Raw genomic sequence first — 26489 nt, forward strand, 5'->3', positions numbered from 1 at the left:
TTATTTAATTTAGAGCAACCCCCAAAACACACACACACTATCTATGGTCAAATAGAAGGAGTGTATTTTTAATTGTTACTAAATGGTTTTTTATATTATCAATGGGTGAAAAATAGATAAATAAATTCATGATGAATGAAAAATATCGATAAGTTCTTTCATTTGATATAAACATTCTTTGAATTTTTTGTTTTCTAGAAATACCCTTCAAAACTACTAATTTTCTTTAATTTGTTGATTTAAGTACAAAACTTTTTACGAACTTGCCCTCACCAAATAAATTTTCAATTGGTGTGAGACTGTGAGTACCAATTTCAAAACCAAAAGTACCTACTCTACCAACCCAACCCTATAATTGTGTTATAATTTTTACTATTCACTTATAAATTGATGTGATTATTTGCAATAATATTAAATATAAAACGTGGTATTAAATATTAATCAGTTGCCAAGAGGTAAGTGAAATTGACATGCTCAACAATGCAACACTCATTAGTGAAGTTCATAATACTCTAAACATTTATTTAACATTTGTATGGACGATAGAAATGCTAGATACCGTATTTTTATTTAATTTTACTGACATGACATTATAAATCAGCTTTTTGATAACTATTTTTTTTAAATAAAAAAAGAATTAACTAATAAATGCGTAGTGTATAGCATTAATCTATAAACTTTATGTGTCAAAGATAATTGTAGTCTAAATCTAAGGATGAATCAAGAGTCTTTGATATTAAGAGGTTAGACCTCCTTGATTTGTTTAGTAAATAATAATGATCATGAAATGCATGTGTTGTTATCGTGTATAATAATGATGAATAAAATGGAATGAAAAGAGAGAGAGCAAAGAAAAATAAAGACACATATTTATGTGGTTCGAGTCGTTCGACAATCTGTTTACGCCTACTAGAATGCAGTTATATTTAATAATGATTTAGGGTTACAATATAATATATTTATAACAAAACCCTACTTTACGAGCATATATGAAAAACTTTAAAAATATTAGTATTTTCTTATTACTCTCTATGTTTAAAAAAATATGAACCACTTATTCTATTGATATGAACATAGCTTAGATAGCTCATTATCTCGTTGTCCTCCTTCTTCCATTCTTTTTTTTCGTGACATTCATCATTTCATCATAGTGCGTACACAGTATTTGTGTTTTAGAATTTTGAAAATTCAATCCTTATCCCAAACCCATGAATTTATTTTGTCTTTAGTCCTTTGTTCTTCGTGGACAGAGATCACCAGCAATCTCTTGTCAAAGAGAAGGAGAATAAAATTATAAGGAGTTAAAGAGAGGTTTTCCTTCCTTGTCCGAGTGAGTCCAATTATTCTATAAAATCAAACTGCAAATTAAAATAAGGATTTTGTCAAAAATTTGGTAATAAAATTCCTATTTAAATGAGAAAAAGAAATATTTTATAAAATGACTAGAAGGGAAAAAAAAAAAAAAATGAAATCTCTGAGTGGGTAGACATGCGTGCAAGAAAAAAAAGAGCTTATTAAAAAACAAAGAAAAGTGTGAGTGTGTTTGTCTCACACCGATTGAACAAAGCGAGTAGAACGAATTGATAAACTCATTCTTCTCACTAAAAAATAGGCAATTTTGATAAGATGTGTCGGATTAAGTTTGTAAACTTGTTTGAAAACCTCTTGCTTTCTTAATTTGGTTGCGTGGATTTATCCCCCTTCTCCATTATCCCAAATTCTCAAAAAAAAAAGGAAAAAAAGAAAAAGAAAAATAAAGAAGAAGCTTTCTGAATTACCCATGGATGATTGGACCCATGAATTTTCCAAACGGATGATCCAATCGCTGTAGCTACCCGACAAGATCATATTGGTCGTCCACGTGTCACTCCTTGAAGCAATCAGACTGTGTCTGAACAGATTGAACCAGACCTCATATTCCGAAGCCCACAATGAAGCCCAAACCCTGAAGTTGTCAAAATAAGAACTTTTTACCAAAATCCACAGTCCCACCATTTCGTCATCCCCAAGCGATTGCCTTTCTCATCGAAATTCCAAAAACCCTAAACCGATAATTCTCACGCAGAGAAGGAAGAAACAAGAAAAGAGAAATGGGGGGCTCGTCGGAGACGAAGTTCTTGCAAGAGCTGGTGCTGTACGCGGCGAGCGCGGCTCTGAGTTGCTTGGTGCTGTTCGCGGGGCTCCGACACCTCGACCCCAACCGCGAGGCCGCCAAGAAAGCTGTCGAGCACAAGAAGGAGATCGCCAAGCGCTTGGGTCGCCCCCTCATCCAGACCAACCCTTACGAGGTGCGTAATTCATTCCAGCAGAACGCCACCGTTTCACCCACCGTTCCTTCTGCTGTTTGGGTTTTTTGTTAGGGTTTGGAATTCCCAAGTCCGTGGAATTTGAAAAAAAAAAAAAAAAAAATTAGAATTTTGCGCTGGATTTATTGGGGGGTTGTTTTTCTTTTGACTACTGAGTGATTGAGTAATTGTGTCCCTAATATGACATGGAAATCGGAGAATAACGTTGTTGTGGTTCATTTATTTTTGGATTTTTTTTTTTATGGTGAACTTTCTATATGAGGAAGCTTAACAGCAACGAGTTTTTCTTGTGGTAGAGGGAAGTATAGAGAAGAGGATTTTCCTCCTTGTTCTGCTAAAGCGACTTCCCTTTTGGGATAGCAAAATGAGGAATAGAGACTTTAGTAGGTTTAGCAGAATTTGGATAAATTGCAATAAAGTTATGGGTTCTTAATATAAAAACCCTTCATCCAGCTTGGGCCATTGAAGTGATAAATTGTGCCTCACTGAAACCATCGGCATAGGATCAACTTTTGGATTTCATGACGCTGTCATTTTCTGTTTCAGGTTGTAGTTTTCTTTTATTGCTCTGGTCTGTTGACGGGTTTTTGTGAAATCTATAAAAAGAGCACAAAGGACTCTATGCTCTGGAATGCCCAAACACTCCCTTATCTGACTAAAGCGTGGGATTTTAGTTGTGAAATAATTTCCTAGGAACAGACATGACCTTGTGAGGATGCACTAGTGGTTATTGTGGATGAGGCGGGCTGGTAGAGGTGAACCTACATGTTAAATTTGTGTATACCTTGTGACATCTGTGTCAGCACTAGCATTAGGAAGATAATATAAACACTGTCGAATGACTTTTTGGGTGCTTGTCTTGTTATTTGCTAGAGAAAGCTCTCCTCTTTGTTAATTAACCTCTTTTCAAAATATTGTTTAGCAATGGAGCAATATATTATAATCTACATAGAGAACTGGTTTTAATTTATTTGTTCTATGTCAAAATCTTCAGAAGATTGTTTTATCAAAATAAAATTCTTAGAATTTGTGTAGAAACAAAGTGTCAAAATTCTCACTGTTTTCTCCTTTGACTCATGTCTCTCTTTATATTACAGGATGTCATAGCCTGTGATGTTATAAATCCTGACCACATTGATGTGGAATTTGACTCTATTGGAGGACTGGAAACTATCAAGCAAGCTTTATTTGAACTGGTGATTCTCCCACTACGGAGGCCTGACCTTTTCTCCCACGGGAAGCTTCTGGGTCCCCAGAAAGGGGTCTTGTTATATGGACCTCCTGGTACTGGAAAGACAATGCTTGCCAAAGCTATTGCAAAAGAGTCTGGAGCTGTTTTCATCAATGTGAGGATATCAAATCTGATGAGCAAATGGTTCGGTGATGCACAAAAACTTGGTGAGTGAAGATTGTAATTATCCTTCCTATCTTGGATTTGTGGGTTTTTCTTCATGCCCCTTCCAAACATATATAATTTCATCAAGTATTTGTGCTTTTTCTTTTCTTGTGGTGGGCCTCATTTTTCCGCTTTTTTTGATAAGTAAAAGGAAATAAGTACGAGTTAATGGGCCTCATTAAATTTAGTTAATCAAATTTGGTTTGACCTTTGATGATAAAAGTGAGATAATATCAACTAAGAACACATGGCTTTATGTCCCTATCTATTGGGTTAATTGAGCTGAACACAATTGGACCAGTAAGATGGTTTGAACACTTTCTTTTGGTCCACGATTATGTGAGAATATTTTAGGTATCATTGGTTCTACTATTATAGATTTTCACTTTAGTCAAACTAATTGCAATTTAATTCAAATGGATTTCTGACATAGGTTTGAGATTGTCTAATGATTTTAATTTTAAGAATTCTTGCAATTTTCGTTTTTGTGATGTTAATAATGTGTTCTGCATAAAGAATATTATAATAAGCATATTATATTTCATGGGTATAAATTGTCTGTTTCAATATCATCCTTTATAAGAGCTTCTAACAATCTACTCAACTAATAAATGAAAAAAGAATAATATATATGTTGTATGTATGTACATTTGTATGTGTTGACAATCATGTATCTAGTTAAGAGTGTAAGCAATCCTGCTACATGGTAAAGGAGGAAAAAAGAATGTGATCAAATGGTTGATTAAGAAGCCAGCTTCTTTATAATGAAACTGTACTTCCTTCGCTCCCTTTTTTCTAATGGGAAGATGTACTGGTTGTACTTTTTTTTAGATAAATTAGTTTATGCTTGTGAACCACAAATAGATGAAGTAGATTATCTATATTCTTAGTTGTGTTTTCTGCCATGTGCGGTGCTTAGATGAAGTAGATTATATGTTTTCTTAGTTGTGTCTTCTGCCAAGTGTGGTGCTTAGATGAAGTAGATTTATGCTTTCTTAGTTGTGTCTTCTGCTAAGTTTGATGCTTTAATTTTGTCAATCGTCAATAGTGCAAACATTATTTTTGCAGTGGCTGCTGTATTTAGCTTGGCTTATAAACTCCAGCCAGCTATCATATTTATTGATGAGGTCGATAGTTTCTTGGGACAGCGGCGAAATACCGATCATGAAGCATTAACAAACATGAAGACTGAGTTCATGGCTTTATGGGATGGATTCACCACAGATCGTAAGTTTAAGTGCTTTAAACACATTTATGTCTTGTGATTTTCTCTTTGAAGAATCGAGTAGAATGTTTGTCATAAAGAGGATCTATAGCAACGAGGAGCCGTACATAGTCCTCTTTAGTTAATCCAGTTTTCTCAGATGTCTTGGTTTTTTATGATTTTATATTGTTCTTGTAGAGAATGCTCGAGTGATGGTTCTTGCAGCTACTAATCGTCCATCAGAACTTGATGAAGCAATACTTCGGCGTCTTCCTCAGGCTTTTGAGATTGGGATACCTGACCGCAGGGAGAGGGCTGAGATACTGAGGGTGGTTTTGAAGGGTGAGAGTGTTGAAAGCAACATTGACTATGATCGCCTAGCTAGCTTGTGTGAAGGTTACACGGGTTCAGATCTTCTTGAACTCTGTAAGAAAGCAGCATATTTTCCTATCAGGGACCTACTAGATGAAGAGAAGACTGGGAAACGATCTTCTGTGAGTGCCTATTATTTTCTTCTTCCACTAGTTAGCTTTTCTTTTTCAATTAAAAAATTATTCCTTTTGGTGGCATGCTTGGGTATGGCAGAACCTTGTGACAATACATAATTTCAAAGATAACCTTAAATTCTACTTCTCTTTTTGCTTTGTATGCAAAGTATCTCACATCCGTGTTACCAATCATTTTTTGTGTCATGAAATTGATTATTTAAGAATCTCTTTACTGTTTCTCTTGATCATTGCTCAAGTTCTTTTAAGCGTTCAGTATATAGCTATAATTCTACATACTATTGACTTTGTAGATGGTAAGCATAATTCTGTTTTATTGATTCATGGCTTCATATGTATGTATTTTTGTTTTGTCTGCCTTTCTCTTCAGAATATTGCCGGTGTCCATGGGGTTAAAGTCTTATTTTAGGAACCATGGCAACCAACAACCTTTTGTAATACATGAACTAAAATGATGGGCATCAAGTGACTTTTCTCTTGACCCTTCCACTGGATATTTACATGTTGAATAAGTCTTATTTGCATGGAGAGTAAAGAAATGTAATTCATATTACATCAGTATAAAAAAAAAAACTTCAGTTATATACGCCTTTGCCAAAATAAACATATAATTTAGCTCGATTTTATGGAGTTCTGTTTTGCATGGTACCGACTATTGTATATGTTTTATGTTCCAGGCACCGAGACCATTGACTCAATCAGACTTGGAGAAAGTCCTTGCCACATCAATAAAGACAAAGGTAGCTGCTAGTGAATACACTGGATTAACCTCACAATCAGCAGGGTGGTCGAGGAATAGGGAGCCAGCTGATTATCAGGTTCAAGCTGCAATAAGTGAGCTCTCTAAGCTTGTAGTTTCCCAAATATTGAACATTCAATCAGATGCCCCGGACCAGTGAATTTTTTACATTGAAACCGAGTCTGCTTAAGCAAAATTTGATCGACAGTAACTTTGTTAGCCGTAGAGAATTTGCCATATACATATCTAAAATTTGTTGATTGGCTATAATATTTTTGTATGTCTTTTAAAATTTCATGTTTAATATAGCAATTGAAACAATCAATTTGCTTCTGTTTTCAGTTTCGCTCCCTCTTTCTTTTTTTACGACTTTTAGAAGTTAATTTGGATTTGCTATAGATTGGTATTGTCTTAAGCATCAAGTAAATATTCAATCAGATGGTCCAATGTTTGACCCTTCAAAATTAGCACATTCTTTAAATTTCCAGGAGACACCAGTGAGTGTCACCCGCATTTACCTGAACTTCTCTCTTTTGATTGCAGCCCCTCCCCCTCAATCGGATGAATCAGCATTATTTCCATCCATCTTTCTCTCTTTCTCAGAAATAAAAAATAAAATCAGTTGAGTAGGATGATAATATGGTTTGTTCTCAAACACTATTGTCCACAAAATCATTAGTAGTGAATTATATGCAAATAAACTCGATCAAATTCTCCAATCTCAAGAAATTTAATATGAGTCATAAAGAAGTAGAAGCTAGGATGAAGAAAGTACAAAGATGCTGGCCGACTGGCCGTAGGGAAAGTGGGAAACTGAGTTTATCTTAATTAGCTCCAGCCGTTTCGACAAAGCTCCATTAATTGCACCAAGGAAAAATCAGCTAAGCTTTCAGCCATATTTTGTCGTTATAGGTATGTAATTGTTCTCATGCCCCGGGGTGGGCATGAGTTTGGTAGGTGGTTAAGTCGGTTCACTGACTTTTGTCGGAATGCAGTCAGTGAATTTATTTCGGTTAAGTCAGTTAATAAGCGGTCGGTTTAAGTCGGTTAAGCGGTTAATAGGCGGTCGGTAAAGCGGTTAATAAGTGCTCGGTTAAATCGGTTAACGTGGGTAATGAAACCACGTCGTTTTGATTTTTTTAAAGGGAAAAAAATAGGATTAAATGTTTCGTTCTTACTAAAACGACGTTGTTTCGTTTTATGTCGGTTCGGTTCAGTTAATCGGTTGAAATAAAATGCGGTTCGGCTCGGTTTGGTTACCGAACCGTCTTTCGAAATAAAATTTTATACCGACTACTGAACCGAAAATTAGTTGGTAGATGGTCGATGGCGGTTTGATTCTATTCGGTAATCGGTCGGTAGACGGATAATTTACCCACCCCTATTCATGCCTCATGGGATCCAAAACTATTTTTATTTATAAAATGAAGGATTTATTTGAGATCGTTGGTGTAATGACAAGGGGAGCCATATTTGCATTGTCTGAGTTTTTTTATAATCACTTACACAATTCAGTTTCACTTAGGGTGTGTTTGAGATTGCAATTTCATAAATAAATCGTGCAATTTTAAACTAAATCACAAAAAAAATTAATCATTTGAGAATTGCATTTTTTTTTATAAAAAAAATTGCGATTTGAAAACGCAGAAATTTGTCTTTCTAAATCTTAGGCAATGTGGTATTTTTTTGAAAACTCGACATTTTAAAGGCTAATATGTAATTGCCATACACTTAACTGTATTTTTAAAAATCATTTTTTGAAATCACATATTTTAAAAAATTGCTTATTTTTAAATGGCAAACTCAAATGTGAAACTTAACACCCATAAGTATTTTTATAAATCACACACTCTACGTTAGCTATTCATCTTTTTAATGTGGAACTAAAATGTTACCGTTTTTGTTGCAATGCTTATGCGTTTAATATGTTTCCTATGCTATCAATGTGGGTTTAGAGTGGGGTACTTAGAGTTTACCAGCTTTCTGTAGGTTGGACCACGCAATTTCCAAACCTTTTTCTACCAAGTTTAATATGGATCTACTCAACCACTCTCCCTATTGGAGTAAATATGGGTTTCCTTGTCCATCAAGCATTGATTTGCTACGACCTTTAGAGTAAAAAACCCTATATATATATATATATATATATATATATATATCCCACCTTTTGGAGTCAGTACTACATGGCATCTTTCTTCAAGAAAAAGAGAAACAAAATCAAAAAGAAATTGAACCATAAAAGAGAAGATAAAAGGAGAATAAACTTCTTCACCTAATCATTCGTATCAAAGAAGAGATGAGTTGAATATTCAAATTAACCAGTTACTCAAAAATAGAACTTATTTTGGTCACTTGTGGTTAGCAAGTTGCAACAGCTACCAATGATTAAAGACCCTCTGTAGCTGAGCTGGCATTATAAATTAGAATAGGTATGGTTGGGTTTGAAGTGAAGTGTTGTGTCAAAGCCATACTTACTTAAAGGTAGGCAGCTCCGTCCAGCCAATAAAGCAAGGCTTTTTCATTAAAACTCTTTTCTGTGGGTCTCACTCACATTCTTTTTATTATAAAAAAAAGATAGGACCAAAAGTTTTTCCTTTTTTTTCTTTTTTTTTTTTTTAAAAAAAAAATAATAAAAAAAATCCACAAACAATTTGAAAGAATAACCCAAATACAACCAAGGAGATAGCTAGCTAGAAGATGACAAATTATGGAGAAATATGCACATAAAATAAGTTAAACTTGGACCATGAATTCGTATGAACCATACATAACCCAATATAATTAGTGGATATAATGCCACAGATTGCAGTATCAAGTGCCAAAGGAATCGATCGGTGTGCATTCATGAAAGGGAGCCATCAAATTATATATATATATATATGATGCTTCAAAATCAAAATCGTTGTCAACAGATTTTCTGAGGCTGCAATGATCATGCCATCATGGCATAAAGACAAGTATACTTTATACCACAGCAACCTGTTGCATCTCTCTGCATAAATTTGTGATACTGGATCATCGGCTATTTCGGTCCACAAACAGAGCCTTTCTTTTGACAGTTGCTCCTGATAACCTTATTAGAGCTAAATCTTCTTTTCATTCCAATATAAGGAGAATCTTATTCCGTGAAGTATCCCGTTAAAATTTGAGTACAGTTGATATGACATTTCAATCAATTTTTGGGGATAATTGTATCATTGGTCTTTGAGATTGGCGTAAATTACAAATCACTCCCTGTGGTACAAAATGTTTATAGAGGATCCCCGTGGTAGACTATAATTACGAATCACTTCTTGAACTCATTTTTCGTTCACCAAGTTAACAAATTCCGTTAGTTTGTCACGTTATATCTAGTAGGAAATCGACACGTGACCACCCCAGGTCCTAGGGTGGCCACATGTCACCCCTCAGACGTGGCTGGGCCACCCCCGACAACCACCCCTTTGTTATTTTCTATTTTTTTTAAAAATAAAATAAAATAATTTTTAAGTTTTATTTATTTATTTATTTTTATTGTAATGATCACGTATCAATTTCTTATTGGGTATGACGTGACAAACTAACAGAATTTGTTAACTTGGTGGATGAAAACGGGTTCAAGAAGTCATTCGTAATTATAGTTTACCACATGGACCCTCTATGAAATTTTTGTACTACATGAAGTGATTTGTAATTTAGGCCAACCTCAGAGACAAATGGTACAATTATTCATAATTTTTGAACGAGTCAAACTGTGAAATAAAAATGTATTACATAATATTATTCTTAAAAATTTATTTTTATTTTTTATTTTAAATAATAACTAATTCAAAAGTTAATTGCAACGGTCGGATAAGTAAGTAATGTAAAATAATTATAGAATAAAAATATTATATATAAAATTTACTCCAAATTTACGCCTTGAAATTCATCATTGGCAACTGAAAGGGCAAAGTTGCTATTGGTCTCGTGGAGCGTTAAAGGTTGGGCGAACTTTGAATAGACTACTGCTAAGAAATAAGAATATGTATATGTATCAAAAGACATTGACAACAACATGCTTTGATTAATAACTTGAAAAGTTCAGTTTACTTGTTCAAAGCTAGGCAACTTCAGACAGCTTTTGCATGTCATGTCAAACTTACATTTATTTATTATATTTTAGGCAAACTTCATTTGATACTTCAACTTTCATTACTTTGCAATTTTTTTTTTTTTAAAGTTTAAAAATTATCAATTTAATGTATCCAACTTTTAATTTTTTGTAATTTCACCCGTCCGTTAAAATTTAACGAAAAATTATAGCGGAGGTCGTGAAAATCACCAAAATACCCTCATTTTTTTTTTTTTGCAAAAAAATAAAGAATGATCTAATAATTTTGTAATTTTATAAAGTTTATCTGGATATAAGGTTTATTTTACTATTTTACTGTTTGATTGAACCATAAACCCTAACGGGAGAGGTGCAATTGCAAATTTTTTATAATTTGATACAGTAAGTTGAGAGTTTTTAAATTTTGAGAGAGATATTGCAAAAGTAATGAAAGTTCAAAAATATTAGTAAAGTTTTCCGTTAAATTTTTCTGTCATGAAAAAGTCGCAGACATTTGAGAGCTAGAGTTAGTGGTCATTAGATTGAATAGTGAGAACTTACTTAGACAGGTAAATCCTATATAAATTTTCTCACATTTTATTTGTTAACTCTAACAAAATTGTTGGAAATACAGATCTTGTTAAGATTTGGTTTGGTTAGGCACATTGCCACATTTTTCCACACGAAAAGAGTGAAAATGATAGGAGAAAAGGTATAAGGTATTTTTTTAGATGAATTGCTCTGTTATTTATTTATTTGTCTCCAACCTCCAAAGACGCCTGACTGACCGTATATAACTAGTTTTTTTTTTTTTTTTTTGACATTTCCACACAAGAGAGGGAGGGGAGATTTGAACTAGTAACTTTCGTTTCATGAGGTGTGGTCTTTAACCGATTGAGCTACCTTTTATGGACGTATATAACTAGTTGATCGAACAGTAATTTATCATTTTCCTTGCAATTAATTTAATGAACATAATTTTGTATACTGAATTAAATATATAACCAACAATAAAATATATATATATATATATATATATATATATATATATATATATATATATATATATATATATATATATATATATATATATATATATAACCAACAAACCATTACGCTGCATGGACCCTGATTACCTAAAAAAGGTAAAATAATAATAAAAAAATCCCTAAAGAATATTCAACGTACAAATCTACGAATTAAGTAATACACAAATTTTATTATTTTCAACATCAAATATAATCAGCAACTTAATTAACTCTGCATGGCCCCTAGTTGCTTAAAAGTCTAAAAGAATAATTATAATATTAAGAAATATTCAACGTACAAGAAAGGTGTGAATCAGGTATGAGGGCCCGTTTAGTAATCTCCCTTCTCTCCACTTTTCTTGTGGAAGAATTTTTTTTTTTTTGAGTTCGAATAAAAAATAATTGATGTGATATAAAGTATAAAAAATTTATATAAAAATGTAGAAGAAATTTTGTATTGTAATGAATTTTTTTATTTAAATAATAATAAAAAGTTGTTGATGCAATAAAAAAAAAAAAATTAAGAATGTTTTGAATTGATATTTGTTGAGAAAAGTAAAAATAAGGAGTTGGGGGAAGAGGAGGGGAGGGGGTTATTAAAAAGCTAATCAATGGACCCCGCACCTTTGGTCAAGACAATTGAATAATTTGCCCACATGCCCTACTTTTCAATAAACCACCCCTCATGAGTTGGTCCATAGTCACTAGTCATACATTCACAGCCAAGCAAAAAGGACCAAAATCTCCTTCTCTCGCTCTCTCTCTCTCTTCTCTGCTGCTTTTTGACCCATTAAACTCACCGGATCGAGCCGGCATCGAAAGCCTCCTACCCCATTAAAACCACCCCCATTTCTCATGCTCTAATTTTCATTCTCCAACACCCACCTACCTTTTTGCCTCCCTTTTCTTTCTCTCATCTCATCCAAATTCATATATACCCAAAAGAAATCTTTCTACTTTTGCATCCAATCCTTAACCCACAGCTCACACTGGGGTTCAAAGTTTTCTCAAACATGTTTTTGATTTTCTTCTTCGCTATCGTCTCTCTTCTTATAATCCTTAGGCTATTGTCAAAGACATCCATAATTCACATTTTCTTGATATGGTGGCGATCTTTTGGAGACCGGTTTCACGTGTACCAGACCTACAAAATCCCACAGTACAACGAGAACTGCCAAGAAAACCAGCTCTACCGCAAGGTTTCCAGCTATCTAAACTCATTGGCCTCCCTGGACGACTCAGATCTCAAGAACCTGAACCTCCTCTCCGGTACCAAGCCCAACGAAATCTTTCTCCACTGCGACGCTAACCAAACCGTCTACGACACGTTTTTAAGCGCCAAAGTATCGTGGACGAACGAATTAGAGAGAGATGGCAGTAGAAGTAGATCGTATGTACTAAAGATACGGAAAAACGACAAGCGTAGAGTTCTGCGGCAGTACCTGCAGCACATTCTCACGGTCACGGACGAGATTGAGCAGCGAAAGAACGAGATCAGGCTGTACATGAATTTGGAGGCAGAGAATGGACGGTGGAGATCGATTCCGTTCACTCACCCGGCCAGCTTCGACACGGTGGTAATGGACGCCGATTTGAAGAACAAGGTCCGCTCCGATCTCGACCAGTTCCTCAAGTCCAAGCAGTACTACCACCGGTTAGGCCGTGTTTGGAAACGGACCTATCTCCTGTACGGCGCGTCCGGTACCGGAAAAACCAGCTTCATCGCGGCGATGGCGAGGCTCTTGAGCTACGACGTCTACGATATCGACATGTCCAAGGTCTTGGACGACTCCGATTTGAAGACACTGTTGTTGCAGACCACTTCTAAGTCGTTGATCGTGATCGAGGATCTTGATCGGATTTTGGCTGACAAATCGACGGCTGTGAGCCTGTCGGGGATGTTGAATTTTATGGACGGGATCGTATCGTGCTGCGGCGAGGAGCGCGTGATGGTGTTCACGATGAACGGCAAGGATCAGGTTGATCAAGCGGTGATGAGGCCCGGGAGGATCGACGTTCACGTAGAGTTCCCCGCATGTGATTTCTCTGCGTTCAAGAGCTTGGCGAGCAGTTACTTGGGGGTCAAAGATCACAAGCTGTTCCCTCAAGTGGAGGAGATATTTCACACCGGGGCGAGTCTGAGCCACGCCGAGATCGGCGAGATCATGATCTCGAACCGGGGTTCGCCGAGTCGGGCCCTGAAATCGGTCATCTCGGCTCTGCAAACCAACGCTGATGCGAGGGCAGTGAGCAAAGCAGGGCCGAGATTGAGTGGGAACGGGTCGGGTCGGACCGCGGACGAGACGAGTGAACCCGCGAGCGTGTTTTGCCGGGAGAGTGTTCACACGGTGAGGGAATTTCGGAAATTGTACGGGCTTTTGAAGATGGGGAGTAGAAGGAAAGACGACTCGGTGGATTTGAGTTCGGCAGAGAAGGAAGGCTCACGACACGACGTTTAATCCCACCTTTTCTCCTTTGTACGACTGACGTTTAAGCCCCACTTTTTTTTTTTTTGAAGATGTTTAAGCCCCACTTATGTGAAAGCCTGAAAGGGATTACCTTCATGATGATGACGATGTAAAATTTAAAGGAATTTTTTTTTTTTTTTTATGAATAGATGTAAAATTTGAAGTCACATCACAATGTCCTAGGTTTTTAATTGTATACAATTAGTTCAAAAGTGTACCAAGGTATGCTTTGCGATACAATTTGTTTATTATTGAAACCCTTGTACCTCCCAATTGCCCAAAATATTTCTAACCAAAAGCTTTGGATTTTTTTTAATAAAAAAAAAACGTTTATTTGACTGCAAAATTATGATAAAAATAAAAACATTTTGTACATAATTTAGCAAAATTTGTTAATTCAGATGAGAATCCCTTAAAATTAAAATGTTTGAATTTTATTAAAATTTGAACAGTCTAAGAGTAAGGATCCAATCCGGCTAATTCTAGCCTCATCATTTTGAGCATTTTCATATGCTCTCCTTCCTTTTTGGGACTAATGCAGATTAGTGACTTCAAATCCTCAAGTTTTATTTTCATTCCCACTTCAATTTTATTTGCTCCATAAAAAGTAAATTAGACTGCAAGGCTTTTGCTTTATTATTACATTATAGTTTATTCCCTAAGCATAAGCAGTAATGGTTCTAGCTCGACTAGCCTAAGCTAGATTAAATACAATTATTGATCAATTATAGTCTTTATATTTGGCTGCTTAAATCCTGCTAACTAGTGCATTAATGTGAACCTGATTGAACTGATTTATTGTGACAACCATCTTATTTCTAAACTAGATTTAATACCATTATAAATGAGTTATATTCTTTATGTTGGGTGACTTTTTTTTTTTTTTTTGGAAAGGATTATGTTGGGTGACTTAAATCTTCTAGAATTATAGTAGAATTTCTTAAATCCCAACAATTGACTTTCAATTAAATAGTTAATTTATTTTTCACACAACATTTTTACTAACGCAATATTTATCATTTTAGTACTTACCATATTTTACAACATTTTGAAAATTATGAGGTTTTTTTTTTTTTTTTGAAGGAATTTTGTAATTTTATTAAAATGCTGACGAAAATAGCTCAGAACTTACAAGTCCCGACAGGCATGTCGGGTGAGACTCAAACCACACTTTGATTTGCTCAGAAGAAACAACAAACTTTGCAAGAGTGTGTGCCACTATATTATCTTTACGCCTGATATGACTTAAAATCCCATAATCGAAACCCTTTGAGAATATTTCTAGCATCCATAATAAGACATTCATGCTTTGCCTTCCGAATTATGAAGGTTGATTTAACAAAATTTCAACTATTAATATAAAATAAATGAAATGAAAAAAAATAAAAAAATTATAGATCATGAAATGGAAATGGAGACGATTGGCGGATCCGAACAAGGATCCCGATCCGTTCGGGTTTGGGTTGGTCAACCCAACTCCAATTTAAAGACCTTCAACCGCAGGTCGGGCCTACATATCAAAACATCAAGTCGGGCCTTGCCCAGCCTTGTGAAATTTCTCATTTTGATTCTCCACCTGTTATCACGTGCATCTCACGTGAGGACGACCTTGGTTGCCTAATGGGCGTTGAGGGAGTAGTCCTCGAAGTGTTTCTTCGTCCCCATTTCCTGAACTGTCAAATTCACATCGATCAACGGTTTCGATCTTTCTCCATACGGCCCAAATTCCCAATTCCGGTGTCTAGGTTCGCTCCCCAACCTAATTTATTCGTATCCAAACTCTTAAGGTACGTAACTGATTAACCTCAATCTCCAAAGCTGAATCTGATTTATTATTCGAATGATCCTTAATTCATTTCGTTTTTGGGCTTTAATTTAGTCCGAATTTGTTTTTTCCCCTCCGTATTTGCATGATCGATTGGGCATCTAGTTCAAGGTGTACTTAGAGACGCAACGAATGTGATTCAGAGCTTGTTATGTTAATGTGTTGGGAAGGGTTTGAAGAATCTCTGCTTGGTATTGTGGAATTTTTCATTGAATATGCAGGAAAATTTGGGAATTGGTATGTCAACGCATTCACAGACAAGCACACACATACACAGATTTTATAAATCTAGGATCTGGGCTTGGGTGTTTCGGCGTAATTTGAGCTTGGATTCTCTAATTTAGTTCTGAGATTACAACATATATGCTTTGTGCATAGAACATAGAGTTGGACACGCATTGTCTGTTGTCGTTCGTTTAGGGTTTCTATTTTGGCTGTAAAAGGCATGGGTTTTTGAGGAACTTTAACTTGGTATTTGGTGATTGTGCAAGTTTAGCTTTAGTAGTTTCTGTGCTTTTCAGCTTAAAATCAACACTGAATTTTGCAGGTGCGTAGAGTAAGGCTTTAGGATTTGGGATTTGATTGTGATAAGCATGGTAAGTTTGCATGGCCAGCTTAACGTAGATCCAATATATACTGATTCAATGTCGCCCTTATCTCATTTTTTATTTAAAAAAAGTGTTTTTACAATTTTCTTTGTCCTAGAATTACTTAATTGGAGCTTTCAAGCCATCCTGCAACATTTCAATCACATTCTCGGATGGAAAAACTCGAAAGCAGGTATTATTGATTTTCATTGTGTACAGTATTTCATTTTTAGTACCAACTTGTTTGACTTCATTTAAAGACGTGACAAAAGTTGGCTAAAAAAGGGCAGTTTCTTGATGTTTCCAATAAGTCACTGTATTGAACAATTGGTTTATTCTCGGTGTTGATTTAAGGCATGACATGACATGTATATGAAATTGGTAATGATGATACATGGAGTGTTTGCAATTCTCATTTTTTTTGGGGTTTGGAGAATTTAACAATAGTATCTATGATGTAAATTTTAAAGATATTGCTTTTCAGTCTATGGAATGATTTATGTATCAAATGAGCTTACATTCTCTGCAACCGCGTGGGAGTTTTACATAGGAAAATATTGGCTAATGACTGCTGAATTGGTGCCTAAAACACTTATTTTTTTTCCTTGGCCATTTCTTTGTTTTTCTTTTGGCAGGGGGGACTTTAATGTCCATGTGAATACAAACTATCATCCGCAATTTAATTTCTGCTGAAATTGAATTTGATAAAAAATGTTTTGGTTATGGTCTTACAATGTTCTATTTGGCTGTTCTCTATGTGCTTACTTAGGTCCCTATAAAGAAGGAAAATGGGCACACAGTCATGGTTCCTCTTTTCCAAAGTCAAGAAAACATAGTTGGGAAGGTATTTGATCGATAGGATATTTTCTTGGAAAATATTTTCTTTTCTAAATTTCTGGTTGATGCAGTTATAGCTGATCTTATGGGCTTATTTTCAGATTTCGATAGAGCCAATTCAAGGGAAGAAGGTTGATCACAATGGAGTGAAAGTTGAGCTTCTTGGTCAGATAGGTGTGTTTTTGCTGCAAAGTTTCGATGTGGTACATCATCAATGATTTGTGAATGGATAGGTTTTGTGAGAGAATCATAAGATACCATTTTCCTTTTTGATCCTGGTATTTATGGAATTCTTGCTTTTAAGAAATATTTGAAAATTTAAAAGTACAATGGCCAAAGGATTTTTAATTGGCAAGTGCACTATGCTATAATCTTTAAATAACACCTTTTTTTTTTCTTTCTTTCTTTTTTTCTTCTTTTTTTTAAGAATTTGGACTAGACCTGTTTACGATCTAGATATTCACTAAACCACTAAGATTTTGAACAAGTATGATATGTCCTATTTCTCTAGTTGAGTTGTGCAGTGTCTGTTTAGGTACCTAATGACAATATGCAGCAGGCCTGCAACACAGAATAATAGCATATATGTCATCTTATGTTATTGCTTTTGACATTTTATCTTCTAGGTGGTTCTACTTATGTATTCCTTGGTACTATTCTGTGAGATTAAGTCTGATAGGAGATGGTCCTAACTTCCGAGTACTTGAAAATAATGTGTGGGAAAAAAATAAGAATTGTACTTATCAAAAAAAAAAGAAAAAGAAAAAAAAATTGTAAATACTCTGATTGTGCTTCTATTGCATTTACACTTAGCTTCCTACAAGGAATTCCTCTCTATGATAGCGATCGTCCATGCTTGGTTTAACTTCAAAAGATTCTGGTCATGGGCAGTGAAGGAACCACCTACTTCGCTAACTTATTCACACTTTGGTCTTGTTGTTCTTCTGTTTCCCTTTATATATATCTTGCTCCTTAGTTGCTGTTAGAACTTTATAGGACTAGTTTTCTTTCTTATTTTTATATGTATCTCCAATGAAATTTCATTTGCTTGCAGAGATGTACTTTGATAGAGGCAACTTCTATGACTTTACTTCCCTTGGTGAGTATACTTTGGCTTTCTTGTCCATAGTTTTGATTATAAGCTGTCAATATTGCTTTCTAATTAATCCCCCCCCCCCCCCCCCCCCCCTCCCCCCTCCAAAAAAAAAAAAAAACACACACACACAAAAGACTTTCTTTTCTTGCAATCTGTTTTGTGCCTTTAATTGTGTCATTCTAAGATTTAAAAATGTTTAGGCATATCAATTGGAATTGATTTTAATTTTTACTGCTCTTGTTTCTAGTTCGTGAGCTGGATGTTCCTGGAGATATATATGAGAAGAAAACATATCCATTTGAATTTTCTACAGTTGAAATGCCATACGAGACATACAATGGTGTGAATGTGAGGCTTAGGTAAGCTGTTTATCATATTGTAGGCTTTCATTGCTGGCCAGTGTATTCTTACCTTCTGTTACTATCTCTTTTGTGGTTGTGGCTTTTACAATTGACCTCTTGTTGCTATAAAGACGATCCAAGTACTTGGAGATGTTGAGTAAGATATTAATTGTTCATGAATCGTCTATATTTTGGTCCTAAATGTAGTTACCTGCTTTATGATTACATTTTAAACCGTGAATAATGTTAGGTTAGGAACAGACCCCTCCCCCCACCCCTTATTTAAGAGATAATCAAATACAGCAGGGTCCCTTTAATCATGTGTTTAACTGTTTATTAAATGATATGAATGATACTTTTTAGTGTAGGTTTCATGTGATTAAACATTTTTAAACCTGTTTTCTTTTCATGTTCCTGCAATTGAAGTCTAATATATCTTAGCACATCAATATGATGCAGAATTCAGCTGATTCTTAACTATTTCAGCACTCTTACCAGCCTTTTTGTGTATCGCTGCTTGCTTCTGGAATTTCCTGAAATTTAACATATTAGTGTCTTTAAATGTTTGCTGCATAAGGAGAGAATACCCATGTAAACCCTTATTTGATAATTAGTAATGGTGATAACTAGTTTCAGTGTCTAATGGTAATCATATGATGTTAACATTGAGAACTTTGTGATATTTTTTCGGGGATCACTGCCTGCTCTTGAATTCTATGGTGTCTTTAATTGTTTCATTTCTGAAGGACAAACAATTGTGCTTATCATTTCAGTACCTTTGGCCATCTCAAATTTAATTACCTTTTTGGTAATCCTTTGCTAATCTATCATTTGATCATAATGAAAGGATATGATTAAGTGCATACTGGTTTACTAAATCGACTAACGCATATTGCTTTGTAACTATTATGGCGATAGTCGAATGGGAACATGATGTTAGCATTGACAACTTATGATATTCAGGAATCTCTTCTTTCCAGGTATGTCCTGAAAGTCACAATCAGTCGTGGTTATGCTGGTAGCATAGTGGAATACCAAGATTTTATGGTACTCTTCTCTCTCTCTCTCTCCCCTTTTCTTTGTGTATCAGTAATTGGTGATTAGTTTGCATTTTTGGAGATTTTAAATTTGGTATTTGTATTCTGCAAAAAGCGCTACCTGAAGTTCTACATAGCTGTTATATAGCGTCTTAGTTTTTGTATCTAATTTTAATTTAGGGAGTAATGTTCTTGAAAGAGGAACCTCTTATAATTTCCTTTTTTTTTTTGAAAAATATATGTAATAATTTCCTAGCTGATGGTGATAACGTAATTTAGAAAGTAATGTTCCACGTTGTCTTTTTTTGGTCATGCGTCAGTTGCTTTCAACTATAGTTGTGTACAATGTTTGCTATTCACGTTTTATTAGTTCCAGTGTACTGTTTATATTTAGTTTTACATTTGTGGATACACAAGTTGTACCTTGTATTTTTTCCAGTAGTTTTCCTTTAAAACTTTTCACTAATGTCACAAAATTATTTTATCCAGTGCTAGTTATATTCACTACTGTAGCATTCCATTTTCTTGTTTATATTGATGTCTTTTCTATGCATCAGGTTCGCAACTATTCCCCACTACCATCAATCAACAATAGCATCAAGGTGAGTTCAGTAATATATGATTTGTTTGGGAACCTTTTGTGTCTTTGCTGCTGCCTCAACTTACCTTTATTAACAAATTGGGTACTTAAAATACTTACTGATAGAGTGAAGACTCTTGCTTTCAATTACCCATTTGTTTGGATATGATTTTGGGGTTATGTTCATTTGTCTACTGCACTGTGTTTAACTGATGTCACTGGGAATTCTCATAATTTTCATGGTTTATGCAGATGGAAGTTGGAATTGAAGATTGCCTACACATTGAGTTTGAGTATAACAAAAGCAAGTATGTCGAACATGTGCTATAATTGGGATTTTTCAGTTGAAATTTAAGATTGCCTGACCCTGACTGTATTTAGATCTGGGTAAACCTGGGTGTATAGGGTGGTTTCAGTTGTACATTGTTGCCAGTTTAGTCATTAAATAATAGCCTTATGGTCTAACTATTCAGGAGTACAGAGGAACCTTAAATTGTTTTGTGTTGCATAAGTTGGAAGGGAGCATGTTTGTCATTGCTCATTGGTGTTTAAAAATATACAGGTATCATCTGAAAGATGTTATTATCGGCAAGATATATTTTCTTCTTGTAAGAATCAAGTTAAAGAATATGGATCTGGAGATCAGGCGACGAGAATCAACAGGATCAGGGGCCAATACCCATGTTGAGACAGAGACGCTTGCTAAATTTGAGTTGATGGATGGTGCTCCAGTTAGAGGTATGCTCAAAATTCTTCTGTTTATCCTCATATTCCAGCCAATTTAAAACCGACAATGTGACGGGAGATAGGTACACCAAGAAAGAGAACAACCATGCCTATATTTACAGAAAACAGACTAGGTTTTTTATGACAAACATAAAATTTGTCCGAATCTGTTTAGTTTATTGGAATTATCAGGTCAAAGGTAACTAAATTTCTTACTAAACAATTAATTAGTTTATGCTTTTACAAATGACAGTTATTTACTGCGGTGGCTTATGATCTTGTGCTTATTTTACAGGTGAATCAATCCCAATCAGACTCTTCCTTAGCCCTTATGAACTGACACCCACATATCGAAACATCAATAACAAATTCAGTGTGAAGTATTATTTGAATCTTGTTCTAGTTGATGAAGAGGACCGACGGTACTTTAAGCAGCAGGAAATCACCATATACAGGCTTCAGGAGGAAACTTCCTGATTACTTATCTCACATGGTATCAGCATTGGATCCCAGTTGAAATGGGAAAAAGAAGATCAATTGCCTCTCGAAGCCTTGTAAAGCTTTCTTTGTTTTCATTTCTATAGTCAGAGAAACTTGTTTCTATAAAGGGCTAGGATTGGCACTCTTGTTGAGTGGGAGCTTTCATACGATGTTTATGTACATGGACCATGCTGGGGCGGTGAAGATCTGTGGTCCCTGTTAATTAAGACACCGTAAATTAACGATCATCTGAAATCCGCCATTGTGACTTGTTATTGCAGTAAAGTTCTCTGTTTTGTTTTGAACTATTTAGCATCGTCTTCCTTCTCTCTCTCTCTCTCTTTTCTTTTTTCTTTTTTCTTTTTTTTTTTTAAAGTGACTAATTTTTTTTTTTTTTTTCGATGAATAAGTAGAACTTTTATTGACAAAAGAATCAACTATACAAACGAGTCTTACAAGACAAATCAAACCACATTACAATCATAGAACAACTCTGAAAACTCAACTAGGAAAAAAAACACAAACCAGCAAACCTAAACTAGAATGTTAACATCAATATTTCAGTTTAAGCAAAGCTGAACATTCTCAAAATTCTTCTTAAACTTTCCTTTTCTAGAGACCCGAAACCAGACCTCCCAGAAAATGAGTTTCAAAATTTGTTCCTCAATTCTAGGTTGGCCACCAAACCTGATATTATTTCTATCCCTCCAGATGCCATACACAGTAGCACTTAGAACCAATTGGCAGAGCGCTCCCAACAAGGACTTAGTTTTCCACCGATTGCAACCCCCCTCAAGCAAATCAGACAAGTCAATAGGAGGATCCAAGATATTACATCGTTGCATACAAGTCTTCCATATCTGAGAACAAAATCCACATCCAAAGAACAAATGATCCTAGCTTTTAGTTCTATTACGACAAAAAAATACATGTTGTATCACCCTTAAACCTCCAAGACAGTAACATATCTCCAGTAGTGAATCGGTTATGAATAGCTAACCATAAGATGAATGCTTGTTTCGGGATGGCATGGGAGTGCCAAACCAAAGGCCACCAGCTAACAGATTCCCTCTTCCTCCGAAGATGGTTCCAAGTATCAGCATTCACAAAAACTCCAGAACGTGCAGCAGCCCATATAGGCTTGTCAGCTATACCAAGCTTCACTACAAGAAGCTTGCTCTGAATTTCTACAAGATCTTTAGAACGAGCTGGCCTCCAACACCAAACACCATCCTTAAGAACGGAATTCAGCTTGGCTTCCAATTTGCGACTAGAATCGTACACAATTCTGAACCCAAATCTTTCAACCAAGGCACCAGAAAGGACGCCAATTATCCATCCACATATGTATATGACCTCCATCTCCAACCTCAAACCGAAGGAAATTTCTAGCAATACCACGAAACTTTAGGATTTTCCACCAACACCTTGAGCTATTCTGAGGGATATACTAACACTCCAAAAGCTTTTCCCTCTCAACAATTATTATTGTTTTTACTCGTGATTGTCCTCTTCTTTCTGCTTTGTTAATTTGTTTGGGATGTGGTGAAAGACCCATCTGGCCAATATTGGCTTTTACTTTTAACTATTCATTTGACAATGTTGTTTTTGCTTTGTTATGTTGTTTGGGATGTCGTGAAAGACCCATCTGGCCGATACTGGCTATTACTTTTTACTATTCATTTAGATTTGTTGGTGAGTTGGGAAGGTCAGGTAGAGCGTGGTAAATATTATGCTAGTATCAAGATTGGCTCCATTGTGTTTAATGTGGTGCCTTTAGAGAAGACAACATGTTAGGAGCTTTAAAGATATAGAGAGTTCAGTGATAAGAGCTGCGAATAATTATGTTCAAGACTTTATATACTTGAATATCTGCATATCTAGTTTTGCGAATTTTTTGAACTGTTCTTCTTTTTCTCGTACATATTAGGATTACATCGCAATACGCTTTTTAATGCTATTAAATTACTACTTTTTACCATTCAAAAGGATGTAGGAAATCATCTGCACTTTATTATTGATTGTCTTGGTGATGCTATTTGTATCACCACCAATTTTCTTCATAACATCTCAACATCTACTGCTCAAGAAAAATGAAAATCAGCCTTAGCCTTACTAGCTTAAAAGGTGTTCTGCAAATTTACAGGAAGCCAACAAGAGGTTTGATACACGAGGAGAGTTCATTGACAGTCTCGTTTGGGACAAAACTTGAGCAACTCTGGAAGCACCATCTGATTCTTCACTCTTCTGAAACTGATGGCAGTTCCTCTTTGAACCATTTGTAAAGGCCCCCTTCTAAGTAGAAGACATTGGCATAACCGTTGAGGACAAGCAAGTAGGCAGCTATCAGTGACCTGCATTAAGTAGACTTACACCTCTCTATTTAGCATGAAATACAAATTTTTGCAGAAGCATGTCACTAGATGGAAATTTGATAAGTAAGAACGTTTAATCCCCTAGTTAAGGTTGAGAGGTCAGACACGTTTAATTAAATGGATCGGGTTAGGGTTGACTTCTATAGTCTAATACCCATAGTTCGACACAATCCACCCCCTAATAATAAGGTGAAATGAAGGCTCAAAGGAGAAGAGTATGGAAATAACTTATATAAATCAAAGGATTGGAACCACCTGGATTGTTGACCTTCAGGAAGATTTTGGGATGGTTTCATTGTACCCCCAGAAGAGCAGGCTACAATTATCTTTGCATTTTTATCAAGTTTTGACTCCACACCTGTTAGCATATGTCAAACTACAGTTACTTCTAAAAACTCTAGATGCAGCAGAATAGAAGAAGCATCATTAGGTAAACATGCCATACTCTGTATGAATTCTGGATTCTCTTCTGTACCAGAGAAGATGCCAAAAAATGCAAATGCAGCACGTCTGGCAATATCCCATGCTGTCCACTCCTTAATAAGCCTATATATTTGCACATTGATAGCACCTGGTGGATGAGCCTACATGCAAAAGCATTATACTAATACTGAAGCATAGTAAAGGAACATAACTTTTGCATCATATTTTTGCTCATTTGGCCACAAATGCTTAAAATCAAAAGAAAAAGAAGTGAATAGTGTGTTTCTGAGACATCATATTTGTGCTCATTTGGCCAGGCTCAAATCAGGCAGTTATCAAGTCTTCTCTACTTTTCTCAGAGATATTACTTGAGTCCTTGTAGTATTTACCAAGGCACTGTAACTTTGTCAGTAGAAATCTTGATTCATCTATAATTTGAAGTCACATAATTCAGTAAGTACTACTTATTACTGAAGGGTAAGAAATTTTAGTTAATTGCTCCATAACTTTCATTAAGTGTTTCTAATTATTGAGTAAGAGAGAGAGAAAGAGAGAATTTCCCCTAGTTTCTTGACTTATCTGTTGGTAGTTAAGATAAGGGAAAACTTTCCTTACCCTTGAATTTTCATACGATTTTCAATCCTTTTAAACTTTAAAAATCTGTAATGTATGGTTCTAATCTTCCATCCCCTTTCAATTACCTTTTATTGTTTAAATTTTTTGTTAACTTAGACGGCTAGCAGCTAAAATGTCTGTTATACCCTATAATTTTTTTTAAAATACAACTATACCCTTACCTTACTTATCACATATGACATATAGTAAGCGGATTACCTCTTTGAAGTCTGCTTCTGGCCTTACGTCAAGAATCACAAAGTTGTTTTCTTTCTGAAGGCGCAGAGCTTCCTTTACATCCACACTCCTTACCTGCAAAATAGAAATACACGTAGAATATCCATCTAGGGTTCCAATAAGCATCCCCACATTCCATCAAGTTTTAGTCTAGCCCCGACTATAACACCCAAATCCCACGTTGAGAAAATGAATAATACACATAAAGTGGATGAATTTATATAAACGCTTAATTGATAAGTTTCACGTTGATTCTTTAACGTGCTATAGACTGTGTTATGGGTCTAATAAGAGTTATTTTAGGATTAAAATAACTTAGAGATAATAAGTTATCACTATTGATAATATTAGGATCATGATTAGAACATAAATATTAGACATAATATGTAATCATTAGAAGTGGTTTATTTCAAGTGTCTATTTAAAGACACTATCAACTTAATGAAGAATCAGAGTAATTTATTGTCAAACGTTTACTTTTGTTATCGGCAGGTTTAGGGTTCTCGAACTACCCGAAAACAATGAGGCCTAAGATTCCTCAAATTATCCTACCAAAATTCATCATTCTTGTCATTGTTCCATTCCCTACATAACAAATTGAGCTTTATAAATGATTTTACGAAGTTCAAATTAACTAGTCATTTTCGAATGATATGTAAACGTGGCTGACACTTTTCCAGTATACTGCCGAGGATGTCAGGGATGATGAGGGAGATTGTAACAGCCCACATAGAGTAATCTGTTTCTAACCCTATTCCTGACAAAATACAGGTTTTCTTTCCCTCGTACGAACAGAAGATACATGATCAAGTTCTCATTCTTCATTTCATGATTATCTCACTCTAAATATATTGTTTCCTTTCTTACTTTTCGATGCAGTTCTGATAATCTGTTTGTCCTCTAAAATCCTTCAGGAATATTTGATGCAATATTAAACTTAGATTAAGCAAATAGAATCAACAACTCGGCAAGACACTCTAATTTTGTTTTTACCGCTGTTTCTGCCACAAAATTGTGAAAGTGTCTGCTTTACGTTTTAGAGCAGTACCTTTTTCTGTAGCAGATATTCCCTCTTAATCTTCCAGTCTTCTTCAGCTAACCCCTCCAAGAGAAGAGTAGAAAGAATGAAAATCAGTGTCAATCTAAGGAGCTAATTAAACATATCAAAACAACATAGTCTTGAGAGAATACAGCATAGATGAGATGTACCTGGTGATTTTGCAGGCTTAGTGGCTGCATTTCGGATTCTCAGGCCCCTTGGAACAGTCTTTGATGCCAATCTTAGCCTCGAGGATCTGAAGCAGCAGGGACTATGATCACAAGTGTGTTTTGGGAAAAGTGTTGGCAGTGAGGAGTAAGTATTAAGATGTAAAGAGGATGAAGATGAGGGTAGGGGAATTGAAGTCATGGTAGCCATTCTTGAAAGCCTCAAACAGCTTGGAAGTTTCTGGTTTTTTTTTTTTTTTTTTTATAGTTGTGTCATTTGAACTACTTGTGCTTCTGTTGTGTTGATAGATTTTTTTTGGGTACTTGGGGAAGGTGACTGGGTCATGGGCATCTTGGATATTAAAAGTTGTGTGAGAATCTGAGTTTGTGGTGGATATCCTAAAG

General features: G+C 35.3%; 4 protein-coding genes across 4 annotated transcripts; 3 read left to right on the forward strand and 1 right to left on the reverse strand.

Annotated features, from left to right (window-relative positions):
• The first annotated feature begins 1960 nt into the window (after positions 1-1960).
• LOC133856900 (uncharacterized) lies at positions 1961-6492 on the forward strand. The gene is made up of 5 exons (XM_062291951.1): positions 1961-2288; positions 3404-3704; positions 4771-4929; positions 5105-5400; positions 6090-6492. The coding sequence occupies exons 1-5, from the start codon at positions 2091-2093 to the stop codon at positions 6309-6311; spliced, it is 1176 nt and encodes a 391-aa protein (XP_062147935.1). The 5' UTR covers positions 1961-2090; the 3' UTR covers positions 6312-6492.
• A 5474-nt stretch (positions 6493-11966) lies between these two features.
• On the forward strand, positions 11967-13886 carry LOC133856912 (AAA-ATPase At2g46620-like). The gene has a single exon (XM_062291961.1). The coding sequence runs from the start codon at positions 12265-12267 to the stop codon at positions 13708-13710; it is 1446 nt and encodes a 481-aa protein (XP_062147945.1). The 5' UTR covers positions 11967-12264; the 3' UTR covers positions 13711-13886.
• A 1403-nt stretch (positions 13887-15289) lies between these two features.
• Positions 15290-21536, forward strand: LOC133856919 (vacuolar protein sorting-associated protein 26A). Its single transcript, XM_062291974.1, has 12 exons — positions 15290-15506; positions 16092-16140; positions 16250-16324; positions 16901-16975; positions 17070-17142; positions 18023-18067; positions 18312-18423; positions 19386-19452; positions 20000-20044; positions 20275-20330; positions 20585-20760; positions 21044-21536. Exons 2-12 carry the CDS (start codon positions 16138-16140, stop codon positions 21223-21225), a joined length of 909 nt encoding a protein of 302 aa, XP_062147958.1. The 5' UTR covers positions 15290-15506; positions 16092-16137; the 3' UTR covers positions 21226-21536.
• Positions 21537-23221: 1685 nt separating this feature from the next.
• LOC133856925 (rhodanese-like domain-containing protein 14, chloroplastic) lies at positions 23222-26421 on the reverse strand. Its single transcript, XM_062291984.1, has 6 exons — positions 26088-26421; positions 25927-25973; positions 24861-24953; positions 24049-24187; positions 23859-23961; positions 23222-23582 (listed from the first exon to the last, which is right to left on the reverse strand). The coding sequence occupies exons 1-6, from the start codon at positions 26293-26295 to the stop codon at positions 23468-23470; spliced, it is 705 nt and encodes a 234-aa protein (XP_062147968.1). The 5' UTR covers positions 26296-26421; the 3' UTR covers positions 23222-23467.
• Positions 26422-26489: the final 68 nt, after the last annotated feature.

This window comes from Alnus glutinosa, chromosome 1, assembly GCF_958979055.1.
Source record: "Alnus glutinosa chromosome 1, dhAlnGlut1.1, whole genome shotgun sequence".
Classification (NCBI taxonomy): domain Eukaryota; kingdom Viridiplantae; phylum Streptophyta; class Magnoliopsida; order Fagales; family Betulaceae; genus Alnus; species Alnus glutinosa.